This window comes from Rosa chinensis, chromosome 7 (assembly GCF_002994745.2).
Source record: "Rosa chinensis cultivar Old Blush chromosome 7, RchiOBHm-V2, whole genome shotgun sequence".
NCBI lineage: Eukaryota > Viridiplantae > Streptophyta > Magnoliopsida > Rosales > Rosaceae > Rosa > Rosa chinensis.
The window spans coordinates 23,494,053-23,518,563 of NC_037094.1; the positions used below are offsets into that span (position 1 = coordinate 23,494,053).

Here is a 24,511-nt window from a genome sequence, read left to right on the forward strand (position 1 = left end):
TTGTTTCAGGCTGACAGTAGTACATGCCACAAAAGGGAGACTTCAATTTTCTAATGTGCACCTTGTTGGTAATAAATCTCCAAAAGAGATTTGCTGGTCTCAGAGTGACTTTAGTCTTCATGACCACCTTCAAAATGAAAGGGTTTTATACAGCGGAAGATGGAGACTTTTGCCAAGTTTCTCTATCTAATTCTGCTAGAAAGAACAATGAAGCACAGAGCAGCGAAGTCTATCTAACAAATAAAACATAATCCATGTCAAGGTTTTAATCTGGTAACAATCGTATTCATAGTCTTGTTGTAGTATTTACTATGAAATCAAAGCCTAGCTACAAAGCCCACTTCCTTTTATGATCAGTTTATGGTACCAAGTTACTAAATGTACGAAGCAATGAGAAAGAATCATTTCCTTTCTGGGTGCTTCTTTGGCTCATCAAGGGAACCATCACCAAGTATCCTGTAATCGTATTATATATTTTTCTTTTTTGTTGTTGCAATGCCTCCTAATATATATTATATCTTTCTCCTGCACTAGAAAATTTTAGCTGTGTTAAATACGGCCAGATTCCGAAACCCAGTTGCTTAGCATCCAGTTCGAACGGAAAGGTGTCTTGAACCTCGTAATGAAGCACTTTAGTTGGAGTGTGCCCAGAATTTGAAATGCATTGTTCAGCTGACTACTTACCCACTTAAAATCAAATGCTATAGGCACTGAAGGGCAGGACAGTGAGAATAATGAGTTCTGGACTAGGCTCTCCAACCCCTCTCTCTTTTTATTTATTTCTTTACATGAAATCTGCCGGGTTGCATTATCGACTTATTATAATTTTTTTTTTTTTTTGGAAGGGGATCGACTTATTATAATTTATGATGCTTCAATTGTGGAGACACAACTGACGGATTACATATTTATTTTTTTGAATCGAAGGAGTTCAGCTAATTTATAATTCAACAAGCAGTACTCAAAAACGACACACCCCTGAGTGGCCGACAGAAAGAGCCGTCTTTTAGGACATACAAAGGACCTACTCTAAAAAACAGAACTTCGTACTCCTGAATACACCCACCTTGTAAGGAGATTTACGCACCTTTATTCTAATAAAACCTAGAAACAAGAGGTTTAAATAAAAGTTACACCCAAGCACTAGATTTTGCGACCTATAACATTTAAGCACTAATATGGGCCAAAGAGATCCAAATCTTCCAAAACCACATCAGATGGGCAGTCCAAGTCCAGTAGAGATTGGCCCAGTACAGCCCAACACAAGGAAACCCTAGCATCCTTTCCCATTCACCAGCCGCCGTAGTAGACCATCCCACTGTCGCCGACCGTGCCATCTCAATCACAGGCCCGCTGACAACGGTGCAACACCAACCAGCCGTCGCCATAAACGTCCATCCGGTCACCACCATAACTAGCACAGCCACCTTGTATATCAGGACCAGCCAAATCACCCTGACCCTTGCCGCTAGGTTATCCCCACCACCACCATCGAACGAGAATCCCAACAAGAACCTTGGTCCACCCAAAACCAAGCTAGCCAAATTCTATGCCCGAGCAGAGCCCCACCACCGTCGACAAACCTCAGTTGCCACAGCCCAAAGCATCATCAAGCAGCAAATCAAATTCTATGCTAATTTTTTTTTTTTGAATCACCAAAGGGGCGTAAATATATTCATCTCAAGCTAGAGTAATCGTAACATACTCATCCGCTGTCATCTTAAGTAGTGACAGACAAGAAGGTGTGGTAGTACCCATGGTGGTACATAGACAATAGGTCCACTCATTAGACATCAAATTACATAGAAAAATAGCGTGAATCCTCCTTTGGTACTACTTCAAAGGCGCTAGAGACACCTATATTGCACAAGTGCTTAGTCCCCTAAAAACAAGTAGAAAAATTTATTGAAAATAGAAATGACTAAAACTTAGTTAAATAACAGCCCAAGGCCCAAAACAGTTGACCTAGCCTAGTTTCTTTCACTGTTGCAGACAAGAAGTGAATGAACCCCGAGCGACACAACTCGTCGTTGCAAGCACACCACCGCAAGCGCACAGTGATCGATTGCACCGTTGCTGCCACGAACCCAGGGACCAGCTGCCCCACCTCCACGAAACACGAAAACAATAGCACCGCAATGCCATACCGAAGCCCTGCCTCCAAGATGAATTCAGAGCTAGACCGCAGTCTGGAGATGAGATGGATTCAGATCTAGTCCCACCTAGCACCAAACTCATCTCCTTGAACTAGTGTCCATGGATGCCTTGCCTCCAAGCCCAATCTGGAAAACTCACGTCGATCAAAATCTATCAAAACCTCAGGCCAAACCACCTCCCAGATCAATGGGTATTCGTTTTCTGTCCAGCAACATCATAATAATGGCGAGATGTCATCAGAGATGACATCGGACGAGGGATGAAAGGTATTCGCAGCACCTCCCCTAGCTGGTTAGAGAGAGAGAGGGGCCAAGGCCCAAGGTCAAAGCCCACCGTCCTTTTTTTTTTTTTTTTGAAATAAATGTTCATTGCATTAGATGACCAACCAACAAGCCAGAGTCTAACATACACTTAAAAACAGAAATAACCAAGCTCCTATCTAAGTAATGTAAACTCATTACAAATCAATTTGAGCCCGCTTTATAAAGCGAACCCATAAACAAAAAACAACTACGTGTCTTCTAAGGAAAAATCATAGACTAGCATCCCCATTAGCCAGGAGCGCAATTGTGGTACCAACAGAGAGCCACTTCCCAACAAACAAATAGGAGTCAATTCCTCATCCATAAGTTGCTTTCTCCAGTCCAACGTGAGATAATTACCAATTCTATAGAACCATGATCCAAATTGAGACTGGCACTTTAGAGACCGTAAAGGTTCAACACAGCCTAAGGGGGTCGAACTCTCAGGCCAGGCCAGTAGCAAGCACTAAGTAATAGATGAGGGTGTCAAAGCACCCTCCACCCTGGCCCAATTCAGAAAGGAATCAGACCTACTCAATTGGGCCCATAGGAGATGGAACCCATAAGACCTAGGTTCAGACCTAGGCAAACTGGTTAGCAAACTGTTCTCTCTGTTGCCAACCTGCAAACATCGCCTTCACTTAATCGGGTGGTCAGCCCGCCCAGCTTCCCATGATCCCCCTCACGTGTAGACCAAAGAAAACAAAACTCCCTGCTTCTCCACGTCAAGAAAGCTGCCGATCACCTTATACAACTCACCTGCACTCAAACTGGTCGGATTTGCGATCAGCCCAACTGATCCCAATGTTCCCCCGACACACAACAGAAACTCGCGCAGATCCGATCAGTCACAGCGCGATCCTCTGACCTCGCCGATTGACTGTTTGTCCTCCACCACTAAAAGACCAGCGTCAAACACCACCTCATTCGATCTAGATTCAGACAGACCGGCCAACACAGCCACGCCTGAAGATTGCCCGACCCACGACAAGAAACCATGTCACCGCTTGACCAACTTGCAACCGGAAGAGCCTCGACCGCCGCTGTAACGTCCCATATCTCAATTTACCCATTTACTAGTCATTTGGACGGTAAACGACACCTACTTTCACTTTTTACTTTGTTTCGATACTTTTAGTGGCCCTAAAAATTGACTTTTTGTTCGGGTCAAAATTTGAGAAAATGTTCTGCATGGAAGTCATAGAGGACGTTAAACCAAGCGCGTGCATATGTGGTACGTAAAAATCAGAGTTCGTATGTGAAAGTTATGGCTGAAAATGTAAAAGTTACTGTAGTGAGTTGCCATTTTTGGAAACCTACCCAGTTTTCTCTCTCTTCTTCCCCGATCCTTTTCTCCTCTTCGGTCCGATTCTTCCTCCTCCGATTTCTTCCTTCTCTGGCCGACCCACGAAGGAATCAAGGCACCGGCAAGCTCACCTCTTCCTCCTTGTCACATCTGTGGTGGTGTTTTGCAGTGATTCGGCCGGAGGAGCTCGATTTTGAGTTGTGAAGTTCACTGTAGCCGATCGGAACTTTCGTCGATTTTCAGTGATTCCAATCGTCTCCAGCTACCAAACCGGCGTCGAAGGTTCGGTTTTTGCCAAGGATCATTTTGCCCCTAGCCTTGAGCCACGATTTGCAGTGTGGAGGTCGAATCGATGATTTCAAATCCTTGGGTTTTTTCTGGAAAAACTTCACCGGCCAATTTCGATCACTTACAAGTAAAATTGGAACTTGTTGTAGTTGTGAAAAATGCTTGGACTGTTGAGTAGGTGGTGTTGCCAAAATTTGGTGGCCATCGGAGCTGGTGGCGGTGGCGGCGGCTGCAGCGTGTAAGGCAGTGTTTTGATTCTAGTTTTAGCCCATTAAATCCTATAAATGTTTTGTATGCGAAGTTTGGTGAATTTTGGAGGAGTTTGGAATTGTTTGTGATTTTCTGAAGTTCGGAGTTTTGTGATTGAATTGTGGGAAGTCCGGCCGTCGGATTTCCCTCGTTTTCATTGTGGAATATGTAAATCGAGGAATTGGTGTTATGGGTGTGATTTGGATTGAATCCGAGAAGTAATGGAGATAGAGATTTTCGGGTTTCGTTTAGGTTCGTAATTATTTATTCGAATTGTCGTTTATGGAAGTGTACTTGTGTACAGTACGATATATTGAGCTACCGCTTGACGAAGGAACTTGTTTGCATGGTCGCCAACCAGTACTGTGAGTGGACGTTTGATTTTGAATATTGATGCATGCATTTATTTCTCTAAAGTAATGCTTTATTTAATTATCATCTTTTATATTTTGAGCATATGATGAATTGCTATCGGTAGTGATTTTGGTTTTTGGACTATGAAGTGATTTCGGATTTGATTGGGTCTTGAGATTTATGAAATATTATAAAGTGATTTCGGAAATGAATTGTTTTCGGATTTTAAATGGAATTTTGGTCGAGAAAACGATTGATCTAATTATTCTTTTAGCGTGTGGGACACGCTGTTGATTTATGTGACTTTTTACGAGAATTTCCGGATACGGTTAGGAATCGTACCCGTGTTTTATTTTTATTTATTTGCAGGACTTATGGGGAAGCCTTATAGATTTATTGGATTTGATGGTTTTTAGCCACCATACCTGGGTCGTCATTTAGTTCTCCTCCTCATATGGGTGTAGTTGAGCCTTATTAGTACTCCTCCCCGCTTACTATGTGTTTGCGGGTGAGCTGAGCAGAGCATGGGATGCTCTAGAGTGTGGGACACTCCGACCCGAGCCTGGGAGGCTCCCTTCTTTCATATGGTGATACTTCTTCCCCATATCTTATTGTTGCTTGACTAGCGAGGTTAGTCCGATTTTCACTGTAGCCAGCGAGGCTGGTCTTATCTTCTTGAGAAACGAGATTCTGGTTTTACGATATATTTATTTTTCGAATGTTGTGACTAGTGAGGCTAGTCGGTTTATCATTTTGAAATTCTTGGATTTAAAGCTAAATGTGTTTTCTTATTGTGCATGCATCAGATTTTTAAGAGAATAAATGTGGGAAAGTATGAAATCCTTTTTCTTTTAAATTGTTTATTTTTGTTCACTCACGCTAACGTTTTTCGTCTACTTTCCCCTAGGCCTTTCTGTTTCTAATGCCCAGTTTGCAGGCGTTATTAGTTGAGGCCGGGCGTACATGGTTCGAGGCATAGTTGATGAATAGCTTCTGCACTTCTTTATTTGGCTCTGATCTATTGTGGGTTAATGTTTTGGGTAGTCCACTTTAGGGGTGACTCGACCAGTTCTCGATAGAGTTATCTCTAAGGTGGACCCCGCAGGGCCACCTCGAATTTCAAGGTGAAACCCGGGGCGAGTCCTGTCAGCCGCTCTCTGCTAAACCCTAGGGTTTCTAGGATTGTCCCAACAAGTTGAAAGTTATATGTATAGTGTATCCACCATCCCCTTCAAGTAGTGATAACTTTGAATAGTACTTGCTACAAAATGAAAATAATATACCAAATCTGAATATAAATAAAAGATGAAGTTCAATTTAGTTTTTTTTTTTTTGTTTTGAGGAGAAGACGTCAGAGTATATATTGAAGAAGTCAATTAGTTTGTACACAAAGTGGCTAAGAAGCAACTGATTTCTGTGGGGACAAACCCACTCCAATACATATCAAAATCAGAACCTAATGCAAAGCTAGCCATCATGTTGGCAACCTTATTTGCAGTCCGACTAATATAGCTGAAATAAGAGCCATAAAGGCTCCCCAGCATAGTGAAAATATCTTCATAAACTCTACCCAACAAAGAAGTATTCACACCTTGTGAGTTAATGGTAGTCACAACGTGCTGACAATCAGACTCAAAGGCAATTGGAGCAAGACCAAATCTATCCACCAAGTTGCATGCAGCTCGGCAAGCCAAAACTTCAACAGTTGGCCGATTTGACACCCAGCGCACCTTAGAGCAAACACCGCCTACTATTGAGCCAGAACTATCTTTAAGCACAACCCCAATACCACTAGAATGGCTTGAAGCATCATATACCCCAACACAATTAGCCTTAAGCCAACCTGGGGAATGTGGAGTCCACTGTAAATTCCCTCTCCCCACAACCCAGCGTGAAGTTCAATTTAGTTAAGACACAAGGAAAAAGCAAAAGACTATAAAAGGATATTTTGAGAATTAGTTAAGTCGAGAAAATATAAATTGTTAAAATTTCTTTAATTATTATTTATTTTAAATTTTTATATATTATTTCTTTTATGTATTTCATCAATTATTAATATCTTTTATGACATTTCTTTTATGTATTTCATCAATTATTAATATCTTTTACGACATTTCTTTTATTTATTTAATCAATTATTACTTTATATATTTACTGGGTCTTTAAAGATGTCTAGAATAATTATTATCTTACGTATTTAGCGAGATTCTTAGTAATATACACTAGTTCATGATCTGAATTGGAGAAATTTATTATTTAATTGAGATTATTAATTTATCGAACATTCATTTATCAAGCTTTTACTATATTTAACTCTTCTTTTTCTTTTAGATTAATTACTAACAGTAGAATTTTATTTACACGTTACTAAATACTAAATACACCCTGATCAAGATAAAATAGAGTGCCAAAAACACATCCGGGTAAAAACCATTCAATAACAACTATGTAGCAGCAAAAAATATAGGCAAAATATGAGTCTCTTTCATCGAGCTTTTCTTATTGAAACCCTAGCGGTGCCGACGTCCACCCTTGCAGCCGAGCATGATGACGGCGGTCATCCCCGCCCTCATGTAAAGCGCCAGGCGCATCCCGGTGCTGGTCTTCTCTCTATGGCTTCGCTAGGGCTGTTTCTCCAAATCTTGACTTCGATTGAGATCGAAGCTTTCCAAACTGTTGCTGCTGATTTGCTGGTGGAGGAGACATGGATTCCTCCTGTTGTGCGTCTGCCCTGTTGGTAGGCGATGGTGAAGTGGCCTATATGCGGTTCCGGGGTGGTCGGCTTACGACAAGGCTGTTGGCAGCGTCTGTGAAGGCAGGGTGACTGCAATGGGGGTGCTAGTGACGCAGAGGAGTGACAACGGTGTTTGTGATTGTGATGGGGATTTTCCTTGGTTAAGCCTTGGAGAAGGCCCTCCGTTCATTGTTCATCTAGATGACGACGGAGAAGGACCAATTCTGTGGGACAGCAGAACGGGAATCAATGGGGAAGATCATTTATGGACCTCCCATTGTTCAGAGATGGCGGCACCGGCATGGTGGCCTGTGAGTGGGTTAAGGCTGGTTGGAAGTCTATTGGGTAGGCCGAAGTTGGTATCTCAGGTGGAGGCGCGACTGCTTTGGTGGCTGACTGAGGTGCAGCTAGGGTTTTCTCTAGATGGGTCTCTTGGGCTGTTAGTTGGGCTTGGAGTGTGGCTGCTAATTTTTGGGCTTGACCTGGGCCTGGAACAAGGTTGTTTGGTCTTGGTCTCAAGTTCTAGGCAATTTTGAGATAAGTCATCTGCAAAGAAGCTCAGGCCTCTTAGGAAGGATGAGAAATTGGTGAATGGATTACCGGAATTCACCGTGGTGGAGGCAGTTCATGGTTCCAACCCATCACTGGGTAAGGAACCAATAGTTGTTTGATAGGTTGATCCTAGTTACTATTGTCTGTGCTGGTAGAGATACCTCTATGAGTCTTGTGGAAGTACTTGGTTTTGACGTACCACAATTGCGTGCTCGGCGTGTGAGACTAAGTAGAATGGATTGCCTGCAAGGCGAGGTGTTTGTATGTAGCATAGACTACTCAGAGCATAAATGTTTTATTGGAGTAGTCTTCTGTACTATTTCTTAATCTATGAACGGAGCATACTATTGGTATGTCTCAAATTTGATCCAAAAAAAAATACACCCCAATAAAAAATAAAAAAATAACTAAATACACATCTTCTACAACACCTATGAAAGGGAAACCACGTGTCTGTTGTGTCAAAATGTACCAAAATCGACATGTATTAGCGAATTGTCTAGTTGCAAGGGAAGTACTCTGGTCCGTTTCACTTAAGTTAGCAGTTCCTCTGACTCCTATCTTCATATTCCAGGAATGGATGCTTGAATGTGTGAACAGACTAACTTTTCAATAGTTCGAAGTTTTCATGATGTTTTTATGAGCTTTGTGGAAGAACCGGAATGACAAATTGTGGGAAGATAAGCCAAAGTTGCCGGCTGATATTGCTATTATCACTTTGGGGTGGTATATGAATATAGGCTGGTTCATACATCCCCGGTGCAGCAGCATACTGTGGAGTATAAGTGGAGTTGTCCTTAGGAAAATTACTTAAAGTATAATATCGATGGCAGTTTTCTAGCAGGTAGTTCACAAGGTGGTTTGGGTTGTGTTGTACAAGACCTCACGGAGTGTTTCAGGCAGCCACGGTGAGACCTACTAGCCCAGCTATATCAGCGCTGCATGTTGAGTTGCAGGCCTTGCAGATGGCCATTCAATTTGCTATATCCATGCTATTGGAAAAAAAAAAAAAAAACGGAGATGGATGATTCTTCGAATGAATGAGAACTTATTAGGTTGAGGCATGTAGTCACTGCCCTTAAGAGTAGATCCGCCCCTCGAAGACTAAGTCTTGGTGTATCAGGTTAAGGCGCCCTACCCTCCAGGATACAACAACCTTAATCCTCGTATGTGTACACTCACAATACTTGGATTGGTAGAACAGCTTTGAGACTTTCCTTTGGTAGAACAGAGAACAGAGAAAAGAGACTCACAGAGACATGAAATAGAGATAGCTATGTTGGGTTTTGCCTGTATAGATGAGCTCGTCATGGAGGATATAAATAGTAGTGCATGAGAGGAAATTAATCATGGAACAATTAAGCTTTGTAACTGACACGATTCAAACACCCCAACGCATGCAGACAAAATATAGGGCCAAATCATGCAATTAAAAATAATAGAGCAGTTGAGTTTTGAATTCCACTTGAACTGTCCAATTGAAATAATTGCATGCTTGAATTCAAATGATCATAGAACAGACCACTATTATCATTAACTCATGTAAGTGAAAATCTATGGCAATCAATAATTATTTTAATTCTGGCATGAAAGAAACGGATATGTAAAAACTGAATTCAATTGGATTGGAATACTAACAGCAAGTATTTTGAAATACCAAAATTCTAACACATGCAGCACGAATTTGTTTGCTTTGAAAGTGATTGTTTGCAATTGGTGCAAGCAATAACTGGCCCAGGAAGAGGATGACTCCATATTGGGAAACCATCCGATGTTCAATTCCTACTACAGCAACACCCCCACTTCTTTTTATCTCATGTTAATCAGCAAGCTAATAGTGTAGTTCATCAACTTGCTTGTACGGCTTTAGTTTCAAAAACTTCTCACTCTTGGTATCTGTATGCTCCCGACTTTATTAGGGACGCCCTCTTGAGCGATATTCATCGCTAGTTTAATGAAATTATTCTTCAAAAAAAAAAAAAACACCTATTAACTTTTTTATTTTAACATTTTACTAGAAACACAATTTCAAACTTCCTAAACTATTCTCATTCACAATAAAAAATACATATTCACTAAATACACTTTTTTTTTTTTTTAAATATATGAGCATAAGCTAGGAGTTAGAACGATTAAGATCACTATATATGAAGAGGCGAGCATCTTCCTAATCAAGATCATTCAGTTTCATCTTCACCTCCATTGATCTAAAGTTGCCTAGCTATTGTCTCTGCTCTTGATTTCTTTTTAAAGTAGAGATTCGAATGCAGATCTTGGCAAGGCAAGGGGGATACAAAACCAACCACACTGCATGCGCTATTAGTACGAGAAAATATGTAATTGCACAAATAGTTTACCAAGAAGACTTCGGGAGGCTTCGATCTAATCATGTCTTTCTCAAAAGGAATCCAATAAATGTAAAAGCAAAAGAAAAGAGGACTCGACCACTGGCGAAGTTGACAAACCCGAGCCAATCTTGATCTCCAGCAGCCCAAGTGCTACTCGACCAAGTAATAATGGGTCTTTCTGTTGTCGGCACACCGCTGCAACTAAAGCAGGCCACCAACAGGCGGTACTTTCCAGATCCCCAAAGCCGCAACAAGCATTCTAGTTCATTTCCAGTGAACCCGTACCACCACCATCCCTGTACATCTGTTGTAGCATCAAGTCACCAAAACCGACCCACCAATCTCCATTGAATTCCAACACCAGATCAGCCACCGGGCAGACCACATCTTGTCCACCAGTGACAGCAAAGAGTGTTAGTAGGGAGAAACGCAGAAGAGTCCATAGATGGAGAGGGTGCAAAGATACAATACTCTGTTACGGGGTCGGCGTTCTTCAAAACCCTAGCAGAGTTGGGTCTCTGAAAAACGTAAGATAGAAGAACGAAATACAGTGAGATTGATACTGCAGTTTTTTTCTTTCATTCACCAAGTAACGATAAATTTTTCTGTGTTTCACCGAATAAGGGATCCAATCTATATACACACAATATATAATAAGAATACTTGCTAACCATTCTCAGGTGACAACTGGTTCAAATATCTTGTGAGAATCAAACATCCCACCAAAACTTGCATAAAATTGACAATACTAAAACTAACACCTCCTTGACATACTAAACGGTACTCTGAAACTAATGTTGTAGATTCTAACTAAGACCTCCATAACATACAAAACAGTACCAAAAATGTAAAATCAATGAATAGAAAGTCCCACAACCCCAATGTTGGATTTAACGATAAATTTTTCTGTGTTTCACCGAATAAGGGATCCAATCTATATACACACAATATATAATAAGAATACTTGCTAACCATTCTCAGGTGACAACTGGTTCAAATATCTTGTGAGAATTAAACATCCCACCAAAACTTGCATAAAATTGACAATACTAAAACTAACACCTCCTTGACATACTAAACGGTACTCTGAAACTAATGTTGTAGATTCTAACTAAGACCTCCATAACATACAAAACAGTACCAAAAATGCAAAATCAATGAATAGAAAGTCCCACAACCCCAATGTTGGATTGAAGGATTAAAACTGACCAGATCCCATCTGCTCTCAAACACGGCTGAGAACCCGAGAAAGTCAAAACTTGGGAGATAAGTTCATCGCCATGATGATTAGGGGAATGACTCTGTGGACACCGAAACCTTCACCTTCTTCACGGCCCGCGAGCTCCACTCCTTCCGCAGAGCTGTTATTACTCCTCAACACCTTTGGACCCGTCCAGGAGTCCAAAATTCAGGTAAGGGTCAGGACTGTGCTACACATTACAACTTGCTCCTCTAGATTTTAGTGTGGCAGAGAAAGGCCTCTTTTTTTTATATTTTAATTTTTATTATTATTCTTTTAAATAATACATCTAAAACAGTTTATCATGACTGAGAGGTGAGGATAGTAACTAACAATGATTGTTTCTTCTTGTTTTGGCTGCTCAATGATTGTTTCATTAAATCAACTTCTTTATGTTCAATGTCTTCACATTCTCGGAGTCAAAGATAAAACCAGAACCAGAATTCATATAAAAGTGACTTTTCAAAAAATTATTTAAAGAGGAAATGACCAGAAAAGGTGATGAACTTACTGCGTGAAGCAGAAGCTAACAAGGAAACCACTAAAGCCCTCAATATCCACATCACGAACTGCTGAATGTAAGATCTTGATATTGTTTCCCTCCTCAATTCGAAATGTGGTGATAGAAAGAGGTTGCCGATCATTGCCTTTGTATGTGAAACCACTCTGGACAAGACAAAATTCCAGGCCACCCAAATGAGCCAAGTATTGTGATCTCCTTGAAGGATTCGGTGGGAACTTAATCTCCATGCCTGACAACAGCGATGGCTTGCCAAGAGAAAAGGCAGCATGACCTTCATCAGTTTGATCCGTTATGATAGAGAATGCTATAACCTCCCCAGGTTGCAAGGATAAGGCATACATAGTATTGCCTACAACCAAGGCCTTTCCACTCCAACAAAAGTCCTCAACTTTGACTGGCTCCCAATAATCTCTATTTTCATGATAAGCCATCACTGCCGGTTGCCTGTGGCCATATATAGAAAACAAAATGGACCCATCATAAACGGCGTGACCGGTTATCTTTGTTGTGGCCCAATCCTTAGAATACGGAAAAGGCTTCAGTGATTCCCAAGAGTCATTGATCGGATCATAGCGCTCGAAAGAATCTTCTGGTTCACATGGGAAGCAAAATGGATCTAAAAGAAAATAAATTTTCTCGTACGCATGTATAACAGTTCCAGATGACTTAGATGCTTTGGGAGGGCTGAACTTAACGAGTGCCCTAGTCTTAATGTCCAAAATGTATCCATTCAAAGAGTCAGGCTTCTTAGGAGTGGTGATCTCATCATCATCATTGCATGGACCAATGTCTGAACCACTACTGAGCAATAGATATAACTTGTTGCATATGCAAACACCACCGAAGGTATAAAATTCAGGAATATTACTATCCTTTTCAAAGAAACGTGCTACAGGGTCAAGTAGTGGGGGCTGAGTTGCTCCACATCCACCCATGACTTGACCTCTTCGATCCAGTTTTACTTCAAATAATGCACCATAGAAGTCACCCTCAAAGGTAGTCACCAATACAAAAACAGATATTTCTTCTCCCTGCTTTGATGAAGACTCCCCCTTCATAGACATAACTGAAAATAGATGGTAAAAGTGAAACTAGTGTCTTTGACTCTGGCAGATAATGCAGCATGGATGAAAGCATACCATCTGCTTTAGTGAGACAGGAATACAGAATGCATATTCTAAATCTTACACATTTTCCTATGTCTTATTACAAACAAGCTAGTCAAAGTGAACCAGTAATCATTATCACATTAGCAGAGAATAAAGCAATGACGAAGCCATACAATATAATTATATAATGTAGTAAACACAGGAATGCAGAATGCAAAATCTTATCCATTTTCCCAAGTCTTCTTATAAAACATATTGATCAAAGTGATTCAGCAAATCATCACCACTACAATAGTATTTGACAATTATCATAGAGAACTCAATCCATAGAATAAATCATCAGATTTTAACCCAAAAAAATATTGTACTGTTTTAGGTAGAATATGGTTACACACTAGGAAATAGAAGGGAGATACTTCACATAATTGCAATAAATACAAAAACAAGATGCACAGCAAAAAAGATAGCATTGAAGAAGTAAGAGAAAATGCAGAAGTGCTATATAACTACTGTTTGCAATAGCAAGATTTTCACTAGTGAAAACTTCAGTAGGTATATAATGCCTCAACAGTAACCGATGTTTAAAGAAATTTATATGTAGCTTGATGTAGGACAACCTAGGGGTATCTGTGTTTAAGTACTTAAGAGGATGGATTTTAGAGTGGGCTACAGTGTTTTTTTTGGGGGGGGGAGGGGAAGGAGATTGTGGTTAGGAGTCTGGGATTGAAGGGAAAAGAAAGGAGCAATCTGGAATCACACACAACAAGACTTGTCACGAACCACTCGACAGGAAATTGTTTATAACAAAACAAACTCAATCTCATTCACTCTGATTTGAACAAATACATAGTAGCCCTTATATGGAGCCTGAGAAGACACTAGAACAGACCAAGCATCAAATGACGCTCATTAAAAACTTCAAAGGACCCCTAAAAGTCTGATTATTAATATTTGACAGCCAATCCCTTAGGTAAACTAAACTTGACCCAATTCAAAGAACATGAAACCTACACGAAACATCTAGAAGACAAGTGAAACACTTGAACAACTAGAAGACTCCAGCAATCCAAAGGAAGGAAGACTGTTCTACTTTCCTGTATCTTCATCACTTTCATCCATTATCAACATGTCCATAAGTCAGCCTCTGTTCTCTATTAACTCCACCTCTGTTATCTATTATTATAGATGGATGTATCATAAATCACAAAGAGGACATCCTGCTGTCTCAGAGAAAGTTTAGGATACTAATAGGTAGTTGGGGTTAATATTATTGACCAACAGTGTGATATGACCCAGAATAATAGCCTGCATAGATTCCATTAATTGCAGCTTGAGAATGGTTTGGGGGCTCAACGTAGCTAAATCTCATTGTGTGTATGGATATGGATATGAGAAAGAACAGATATGCTCCACAGAGATGCAATACAATCTCATAGTGTGCTGCAAAAAATAAACCGCAGAAGAACCAACAAACAACTGGCACAAGTGAAAAATTCGGCAGCAATACAAAATCCTTAACACTGTGGTGCAAGAAAACACCTTTAACAATAACCAACATTCTGTACTGTACCAGGATTTTCGTTTCTGATTATATTTCTCTATTTTCCGTGATTAAAAACATATTTAAACTCACCAGCTCTGCTGTGAATATGAGAAGGAAAAGGAAATTGTTAGTCTCAACTAGGCCACTGTCCCGACAAACAAAAATATCTCATATTTCATATAATTCAAAACCAGAACACCGTCTCTTCCATGATAATAAGTAGCATACACAGAGTTTATAAAAGCCCATAACCTTTTTTCTGATTCTAGAACCAGAAAGCATAAGCATAATCAGATTTCATACACAAATAAAACACGTAAAACCAAAACCCTTGGCTGACCTGAGTCAAACGCGGCGAAAGATGAGGATCCCTGGCTAGGATTTGGGACTGTAGCCGCACAGGGGAGAGAGTACCCTAGCTTCCCCCCGTTAGTCGTAAGAGAGAGGGGCTTTTATTATAAAGTAGAACTAGGGCTGAGCAGCACGGGCCGGGCCCAACTACATACCCTCCAATTTCCACAATCTGATCGAGAGGCAGATTTATTGGGTTCAGAGCCTGGCGATCTCCGTTGAAATCCTTGATCGATTTCGTAAGATCCTGCCTGATCTGATTTTATGTTTACAAGTATTGAGACGAGAGAGTGATTGAGTAGAAGTGGGTTTGCTTTGCTTCCATTGAAAGTAAGAGAGAATATGATGAGGGACAAGGATACTCTTGGTAAAATTGGCGTGCCGTAGTGCATTTTTCCTGTGCTGAGAGCAGGCCGTTAGAGCTCCTTTTAGTTTTCGTTTTGCAGAATGGCCCCTATAAGCGCGAGTCCAGCCATGCCTCCAAAAGTCTTCGAGTCGTTGGACCTCTTAAAGCCTTAAGCATGCCTCCTAAAAGGATTTCTCTTTCGAAGCAGCTTAAGCTTACGTGTTACAGTGATATGGTCAGTGACATGCAATGTAATCTTGCCAGTGACATGGATATAACAGTGACTTAGCTAATGACTTGGTAGATAACATGTGATAGACAGTGAGTGACTTGGTCAGTGACTTTCACGTACGGAATGGATATGATCTAAATAAAAGTAAATAAAAGCGAATGGTTCATCCTATTATAAGTTGATTTCTTATAAATACATAATGTAAAATCAGTCTTAAACTAGAGAATAGAAGGTGTGTGAGATTACCTGTCCTTAATGAGTAATAGTGGAAGAAAAATGAATCTTTCAAAGGTAATTTTTTCTGTATTTTAACTTAATGCACCTAGAAGTTTAGAGGCGTTGAAATGCATGTCAAATTACAATATATATGCACACACTTATAACCATATTCATGATCAAGCTAAGAGCAACAATGAAACCAACCAAGGAAAAGACAGTCCATTTAAGATACCAAAATAAAACTAAACCTAGTATAGTATATGCTTGAGCAGAGAGCTATATGCAATTGAATGTTCAAGGTACCAAAGAAGATTAAAGATAAGTTAACTGTTTTTTATTTTATTTATTTTTTTTGGTAATGAGGAATTCATTAAGCCGCCCTCAAAGCAAGCCCAAAGAGCTGAAAATAGAACCAGAGATAAGTCCGATGGACAAGCCCAAACGAACTAATAATAAAAAGAAAAATTAATTTTCAATTGTGCTCAAATAAAGAGCCAGTATAAGGAAATTAAACCTTAAAAAACTAAATGCTAAAACATAGGCTCAATAAGAGGCCCAATACAATACGAAAACCCCTACGCTGTCAACTGCAAGATGTCGTCGATATACCACCAGAAGTAGAAAAGCATGGATTACCGTACTGATTGTCCGATGCCAATTGAATCCCAAAAAACTATATGAAACCCCAACATCCAAGGGGAGAAGATCCCTCAAAACAACATCATTCCCTCTACCATAGAGACACATCTCAAGAAAGAACCATGGTTGTCGAGATGGAACCAAGAACCAGAGCGTAGAACAAGAACACGAATAAGAACAACGGAGAATGGGGAGGGTGAAAAACCCATGCATGAGCACCCATACTCGCCTCAGTAAATGACTTGCACTTTATAATCGCAGCCATACGAATCCTCTTGGAGCTTTAAGGTAGAGAGAGATAACCTATTATGGGGTTGAATGATCTTAGATCTGGAAACATAGTTAATTGAATCACATTATGAATAAAGTCAATTGAATCACATATAGATGTCAACAGAGGTCGGGGTAGAGAATTACCTACTTCTCTGTTCAATGACCATATATGCTTCGACATGACTTTATTCATTTTAAACATATCAATAGACTTAACACGAAAAACGGCATGTAGTGATTCATCACATCTTATGTTCCGCCTATTCTTTGGGTCCTGCAAATCCTTTTCTCGGATAATTGAATCGACTACTACAATAACACCAATAACAAAAGAAGCAAAATATTTTCCAATCAAACCAAACACAGACCAATAGATTTCAGATATGGGATCCTCTGAAGTGAATAAGTCATGAATTTACGTGAAGATGGTATGTCCAGAATTCTCTACCACAACCTTCTGTTGACATCTGTATGTGATTCAATTAACTTTGTTCATAATGTGATTCAATTATCTGTTCTTTTTTTTTTTCCTGCAATTGAGTTTAAATTTACCTTTATTTCACCATCAGTGTTCTTTTAGTCTATTGGTTAGTGGTTACCTACTTACCTATATCTAAATCACCAAGATCTTTACGACACCGTGGAGATATTTACAAGGAATTGAATATGTACAAACGATATTCAAATTTTGTTCCTTTCTTCTTTTCTTCAGTTCTTCTCTTCCTCTCTCATTTCTCATCCAACAAATTCATATGAGTTTATAATTTCAAAATCAAATGGAAACCCAAATGAATATAAAAATCTCTAAGAGAAAATCTGATATAATCCATGACATCGACTCCTTTCTGGCTTTCTCTATAGTTCAATAAAATTTTGATTTTTTCAAGTCTACTTGGAAGACTTTGATGAGCTACAGAAATTAGGGGGAAGGGAAGTAAAGGGAAAGTGGTGGATGTGAATCATGTGATGATATTACTATGTACTACTCCATCTTTTGGTCCATGATTTGAGTATAATTGGAACAGATTAGGGATCAAAGGACCCTCTTTAACGAATTTGGGAGGTGCGATCGATGTTTCCCCTCAGTTTGGATCAAAACTTAAATGAATATAATCTGGTATTAAAATTCAAGTGGGATAACAATCCCCCATTCCCCATGTGCATATATCATTAGGACCATCAGAAGCCAAATAAATACAGGTCAAGGTCTCAAGGAAGAACCCATTAAAATCCAACCTTGTGCAAGAAAATCATTGAATTCATGAAAGAACTTGTTATAAAGTTGGGAATAGAATAGAGAGAGGACAAAGGGGGAAGAGAATGTTAACGGCGATTTGGCCTTCGTTAGTGACTAAAAGGCAACAAGTTATGCTAGATGATGTGGCTGCTCCTAAAAGAATTGGATCATGGATTATGTGAAATTCATCCAACTGCATGGAGCCAAGGCCATTGGTACTGAATCCCTCACGAGGACTCCCGAGGACGTGGAGGCCGGCAGCAAACGACGTCTTCATGGCTACCTTCACGCCGAAGCGAGTTTTCCAGTTGTTGAATTTCACGCCGCCTTGGATCTTCGAGCGGTTTTTCTGCATAGCCTGAAACTCAGGGAAATTCAAGTTAACGATTTGAAACACAGCAGAAAAATCTCATGGATTTGAACTTGACGAAGATCGAAGAGCATCAGATCCAACAAAAGCTTGACCAAGCGATTCTCAGATCCCTCGGCTACAAGAAGCTTCTGGTTCACATCTCCGAGACCGGCTGGCCGTCCAAAGGCGACGAGGACGAGGCCAGAGCCACACTGATTACTATCGGATCGTCGCCACCCGGTTCTTCTTCCAGTAACGGCTACTTGTCCATGAGAGAGAAGGAGGGCGAGAATCTCCAGCTGTGTAATCGGGCATACATATTTGTGCATAATACATTAATACTTATTCTCTTAATCATCAGTTGCACTGAAAAGAACGAAAATATTTGTGCAGCATATCATCAGTTCACTGAAAAGAAACAAAATCCAAGATTTTGACAACTGGAGATTCCCTCAGCAATCAAAGACATGTTAAACCATGGGATTGTCTATCGTGCAACGCTGCACCGTGCCGCGCGAGTACTGACTGTACTGTAGTAGATCACGTGTATTGGCACGTGATGCATCTATAACTCCCACAACCCCGTAGTCGCCGGTTTCCTCACACGTGAGAACATTTTTTTTTTTTTTTTTTTTTTTGAGAAAAAGGGCAGTGCGGCAGCCCTCAAGCCTTGATAGCCTTAATTAAAAAAACTGTCGAATACAAGGGGGGACATTGAGCCTACACCACTGATTACAATAAGTAGAACATCCTGAAATACTATCCTGAGTCTCTACTAAATGCTTGTACTCAACAAAGCACCAACTAGCAAAGAGCGCTCTACTGGCGACTCTATTTGCTTTAATTGCATTAACGCAGCAGTGACACAAAGGAAATATAACTTGATCTGCAACCCGACTGCAGCAAAGCATAACTACCATACGCACAGCTTTCCCATCATGATGCCACTGGACACTACATCCAGTGACACTTAAATTCACTCTGCTACTAAGAGGCAGCGACCATTTGCAAGTGCAAGGAACTCGCTGCCTACCTAGTGCAAAACAGGCACACAAGGTGTAAAGACTGGCACACAGGCCACTGGCTCCAACCAGAACACGGTTGGAGCATATTTCCGACAAAGCAAAAACAGAAACACTGCAAGTAACTAAAACACTGAAGACAACAACAACAAAGAAAAGCCCAAGCAGCATGGCCCTGACACAAAGGCCCGGCCCAACCAGTGGCATGACCTAGACACTAAGGCCCGGCCCACCCACCGCTCACCACAAACAACTAGCGCCACCGTCCACCTAGCAAGCTGCCAGCGAGCTCCACCGTCCCATCGCCTTGCACTGGACCGCCACCGCAATGCATCCCAACGCCACAACACCGCCACCCCACAAAGCCGACCATCCCAAAACCTGGCCGACGTCAGAACCCAGATCTCAGAAAGACGCAGACCCACTATAGGCTCATCTCTGCCACGAGATCGAAGACCCAGCCTCCGCCAAGCACCCAGAACAGGCCGTGACGCTCGAAGCCTCTGCCGCTGCTCCATGTCAGGTCTCACCCACGATCGGAGAAGAAGAGATCCAGAGCGCTCTTCCCCTTCCGAGATGCAGCCGCTATCCTCCATCTCTGATTCAGGCCTCCACCACAACACCCAGAAACCCGAGCAAATCTCGATCAATCTGCCCCCACCGAGCTCACACACCCCCACACCAAAACCAGGACAGCAGCACTGCCATGGGACCACGCCGCAGGGCAGATCCACCATCCCCTCTCGGACCGGAACGCAACAGCAGGAGCGCCGGCGGCGTTCGGCTGGGAGAGGGCTCGCTTGAGTTTCCCTTTTTTCCTTTTCTCCGCGCGTGGGGCGCATTCTAGTTTTCTTTTCTCCCTTCTAGTTTTCATTTGTTTTCTTCTTAGGTTGGCTTCAAATTTTTTTTTTCGATAACAGCTTCAATTTTATTTGAATTCAATTGTTCCAACCCCTTTATATGCTTATGCATGGATTGAACTGTCACCAAGTCAACTCCTAAGTCCCAACTGAAAGCCTAATTAAATCCACATCAGATTTTAGAGAGTCCGAGTCCATATTAGCTTCTAGATGAATGTGAAAATGTTTATGCTAACCTTGATGAAGGTTTATGTTATGTACGTATTCTTTGTTTGTTTTCCTTTTTATTATTATTATTATTATTATTATTATTAATAAATAGAGGATTAGGCGATATTAGCTCCTCTGTGACAGCTGATTTGGAGCGTCAAACACCCACCCGCAATCTCGAAAGAAAGGGGGCCATCACAACCGGAAACCCACCGCCCATCCCTCTATTTAACTTTATTAATAAAGTAAAAAAAAAGGAAAGAATACAAAAAGAGGAAGGGGGACCAAACCAAAAACCTTCCCCAACAAAAGTAATTTCTAGCCGGTCCCTCAAAACCAAGAGAACGTAAAGAGAAAAGAGGGTGTTAATCTGCACATTCATAAAAACATGCAGCAACAACGTAGATAATTTGGTTGTTTTGTTTTCCTTGTGACTAATGTTTATTTGCTTATTGTTTTGCGTAGAGTTTAGTTTAGTTTCATGACATTGATTAGGTAATAAGGAATAGTCTCCTACATAAATTATTGACCCTTGCTACGACAATATATGAGTGCAAATATATTCTTTTGTGCATCTAGCTAGGCATATAAAAAAAACTCCATACCATATCAATAAAATTCCAAATGTAACTAGTCGTTACATATTTAGCGAGTAATGCTAAGTGGTCGAACAGACAAACGTGCCCATCCGCCGTCTTAGTACTACAAACGCTGGCTCCAATAATACACCATCAGAGACTCAAGATAGATGGCATGATTATTGAAACAAAAAGAAGATAAGGAAACCAAATTAAAAGGAAGTTTACAACTGTTTCAATAGTAGTACTATTATAATGAGCTAGATAGATAGGCTAGGCTCGGATGTGATCGAAGGTGGACTTCATGTAGTTCTTGCCACTTTGTTGAAGTTGTATGTACTCTTTATAGTTCATTGCAAGGTACTTTGGAGCTTGGCCTTCTCTTTCACACAACTCTGGTGCTGGTGCGATGATTGTATCTATAGAAGGTCCATGTGGTATGGCTATGGATATCCTTGTCGCTGTGTTATTAACAGTCGCCCTATGCATCACACTCTTGTATTTACCGTTGGTTAGAATCTGTATAATCAATTGAACAAACATCATTACTCTTCAGCTTCATATATATATATATATATATATATATATATATATATATATATCTTCACTAAGGTACAAAATGCATTTGCAAATTAAGTTGGCATTTCTTTTTTCTTTATACATATAATGTTGGTTCGATCGCTAAAGGAGAATAATGCATGGGACTGGTAATTTGGCATGTTTATGCAAAAAATATAGATCGATCACTAAAATAATACGTTTAAATTACTCGTGAGCTCGAGCTCTCGAGTGAGATCAAGAGATAATTATTACCTGCATTTGATCAGCAAGGTTCACAAAGAAGCCATTGGAAGGGCCATTAACAGTGAGCCATTTTCCGTTGTGTTCGACTTGGAGGCCATTCATCTCATTCTGGATGAGCAGTGTGACTAGACCGTGATCGGTATGATGTGGTATACCGATTGCATGTTCTGGCTGAGGGCAAGGTGGGTAGTAATTGCCGGCTAGCAATTGTAAGCCGCGATCCATGTTCATTGTCTCGTATATGTAATTCGGCTCCAATCCCAGGCTTTCTGATATTGCTTTTGTGATTTCTAGTGCCACTTCTCTTGTTCTTTTGCCGAACTCCAGTGAAACCTCACTATAAAATATATCAGTAGTATGTTAAACACAATGAAGACATACAGTAACTATTATATTACGAACATGCATAACAAAAAAACTAAAGAGAGTAGCATTTCATAAGAGATCACTAGCTAGGTATACCTGAAGCTAGCTGGTTTGTAGAGGGAGTAGAACTCTGGATGTGTTCTGGCCTTAAAGAAGTCCCTCCATAGAAGAACTTTATCCAATGCAAGATTATAACTTGTACCATACTTGAACATCTCAAGAACATCATTTCCTGATTTAAACTCCTTCTTCTCCTCATCTGGAAGACTGAAAAATCCATGGCATGCGTCGATCATCCCCTTCATTAGGCTCTCTGGTACTCCGTGGTTAATTGCCTGTAATTAAGTGAAACCGATTAGCTTCATATTCATAATTGATAGAACAAAACATAAATAACCAGAACCAAAGCATATATTAGTTATCATACGATGAAGAAGCCCCATTCTTCACAAATCTTGACAAGATCGCGGACGATTTGGGCCCGCTGATCAGGAGAACCAGAGATGAGAAGTGACATATCAACAATGGGAATAGCAAACTCAGGGTCATTTGGATCAGCTTCATCATTGGGGTTTATGTTGAAGGCGTAAGCGGAAGGGACAGAGCTGAGAGCTGGTGACTCAGCTAGTGATTTGATGCTTGTGACGTTTGAGGTCTCCAAGGCTTGAGCAACTGCAGCCATCTTAATTGCGAGAGAGATGACAGAACAGACTGGGAGAATATACTGAGAGAGATATATGAGAGGAACTAGGAGAGGCTGTGTTGAGTAGTTGTTATGACCAAAGAAATGGTTTCAATTTATAGGCACTCGGCAATAGAATTTTTTACACATTGTTATTATTATATGAAAATTAATAAGAAAAATTCCAAATGATGCATTGGGAACTAGTTGAACAACTATGTATCATAAAAAAAAAAAAAATTAGTTGAAGTGTTGAACAGCCGCCTACCACATATGGCCGGACATAAATTATTTGCAGACGATCTAACTAGCTAGTAATTTATTAAATTGGATATATATATATATATATATATATATATATACACACGTCAATTCCATCACATACAAACTAAAGGAAAACCCAGATTGGAAAAAGCTAGAGCCCCTGGTTCTAGAGCATCCAGACTTCAAGTTTATACAACATATTTTCCCAAAGCAATTACCATCATCATCAAAAGAAGAAGCATTATTTAGCTGGGTTTTATATATATAAAATTCAATATATAGTAGTTAAACAATGTTGTTTGTGGAAAATTCTAGCATATGTTGACGTATGCCATACATCAAGTTTTTTGAATATTTTAGACCGTTAAATTTAATTAAAAGTTGAATATATTTAATGGTCAGAAATATTCAATAGTGGTGACCTGCTTACCAGGTAGCCTTTATAAACCTTTTTTTTTTTTTTTTTTTTTTTTTTCAAAATTTTGAATTACATATCTACAATGAAATTTTTTTTAAAAAAAAACCCTAAATTGAAAAAGAGGAGAAGACGAGGAAAAGAGGAAGAACGACAGTTTGTTCATTACAAGTCATCAGCCTTTATCGCTGCCAAATTATTGATTCTGGGCTTGAAAGTTTGTCTAATTCTTGCTCAACTTTGAAGGATGTGAATCTCTTGTACTGCCATGCTATTTCTGACTCTGGTTTAAGGGATCTTTCACAGAGGTGTCGCCAGCTTCAGGCAGTTAGGATATCAAATTGTAAGGGTGCCACTGGTATTGGCTTTCAAGGTTGTTCCTCGACTTTAGCTTATGTAGAAGCTGAATCTTGCAAGCTTGCGCTAGAGGGCATTTCGGGAATCGTCAGTGGAGGTGGGATTGAATATTTGAACCTATCTGGTTTGATTTGGCGTAGTGGTGGAACTGGTTTGGGAACAATTGGAAGAGGGTTCGCCCTTAGGCTTAAGATTCTTAACCTCCGGATGTGTAGAACCGTTGGCGATGAGTCTATTGTAGCAATTGCGGAAGGTTGTCCACTACTTGAAGAATGGAACTTAGCACTGTGTCATGAGGTCAGGATAGTTGGGTGGTCTTCTATTGGGACAAACTGCAAAAGTTGGAAAAACTTCATGTGAATCGGTGTCGCAATCTATGTGATCGTGGTTTGGAGGCATTGCGAAATGGTTGCAAGCAGCTCTCTGTTATGTACATGAACGGTTGTGTTAAGGTTACATCTACAGCAGTAGAGATATTCAAATGTTATAGGGGTGATGTTACTGTGAGGTAGAAGAAAAGATGTGTATACGGCCTAGCTGGTAATTATGTGTATGATTTATTTGACATGAAAATGTCAATATTCTCAAGACTTGCTTGA

General features: G+C 40.3%; 2 protein-coding genes and 1 pseudogene across 7 annotated transcripts; 1 reads left to right on the forward strand and 2 right to left on the reverse strand.

Moving 5' to 3' along the window:
• Positions 1–10,027: 10,027 nt before the first annotated feature.
• LOC112176473 lies at positions 10,028–15,537 on the reverse strand. Of its 6 annotated transcripts, none has more exons than XR_002926943.2 (4): positions 15,046–15,537; positions 12,042–13,119; positions 11,500–11,715; positions 10,028–10,808 (listed from the first exon to the last, which is right to left on the reverse strand). XR_002926943.2 is itself a non-coding variant. In XM_024314408.2 (3 exons), exons 2-3 carry the CDS (start codon positions 13,115–13,117, stop codon positions 10,784–10,786), a joined length of 1,101 nt encoding a protein of 366 aa, XP_024170176.1. In that variant the 5' UTR covers positions 13,118–13,119; positions 15,046–15,536; the 3' UTR covers positions 10,028–10,783. The 6 variants fall into 6 exon arrangements, 1 of the variants encoding a protein (XP_024170176.1); XR_002926945.2 differs by having other exon boundaries at positions 11,500–11,671; positions 15,046–15,536; XR_002926944.2 differs by having other exon boundaries at positions 11,500–11,720; positions 15,046–15,536.
• Positions 15,538–21,034: 5,497 nt separating this feature from the next.
• On the reverse strand, positions 21,035–22,951 carry LOC112180047 (2-oxoglutarate-dependent dioxygenase 19). The gene is made up of 4 exons (XM_024318546.2): positions 22,622–22,951; positions 22,291–22,529; positions 21,838–22,165; positions 21,035–21,543 (listed from the first exon to the last, which is right to left on the reverse strand). Exons 1-4 carry the CDS (start codon positions 22,874–22,876, stop codon positions 21,298–21,300), a joined length of 1,068 nt encoding a protein of 355 aa, XP_024174314.1. The 5' UTR covers positions 22,877–22,951; the 3' UTR covers positions 21,035–21,297.
• Positions 22,952–22,981: 30 nt separating this feature from the next.
• Positions 22,982–24,511, forward strand: LOC112177620 (annotated as a pseudogene).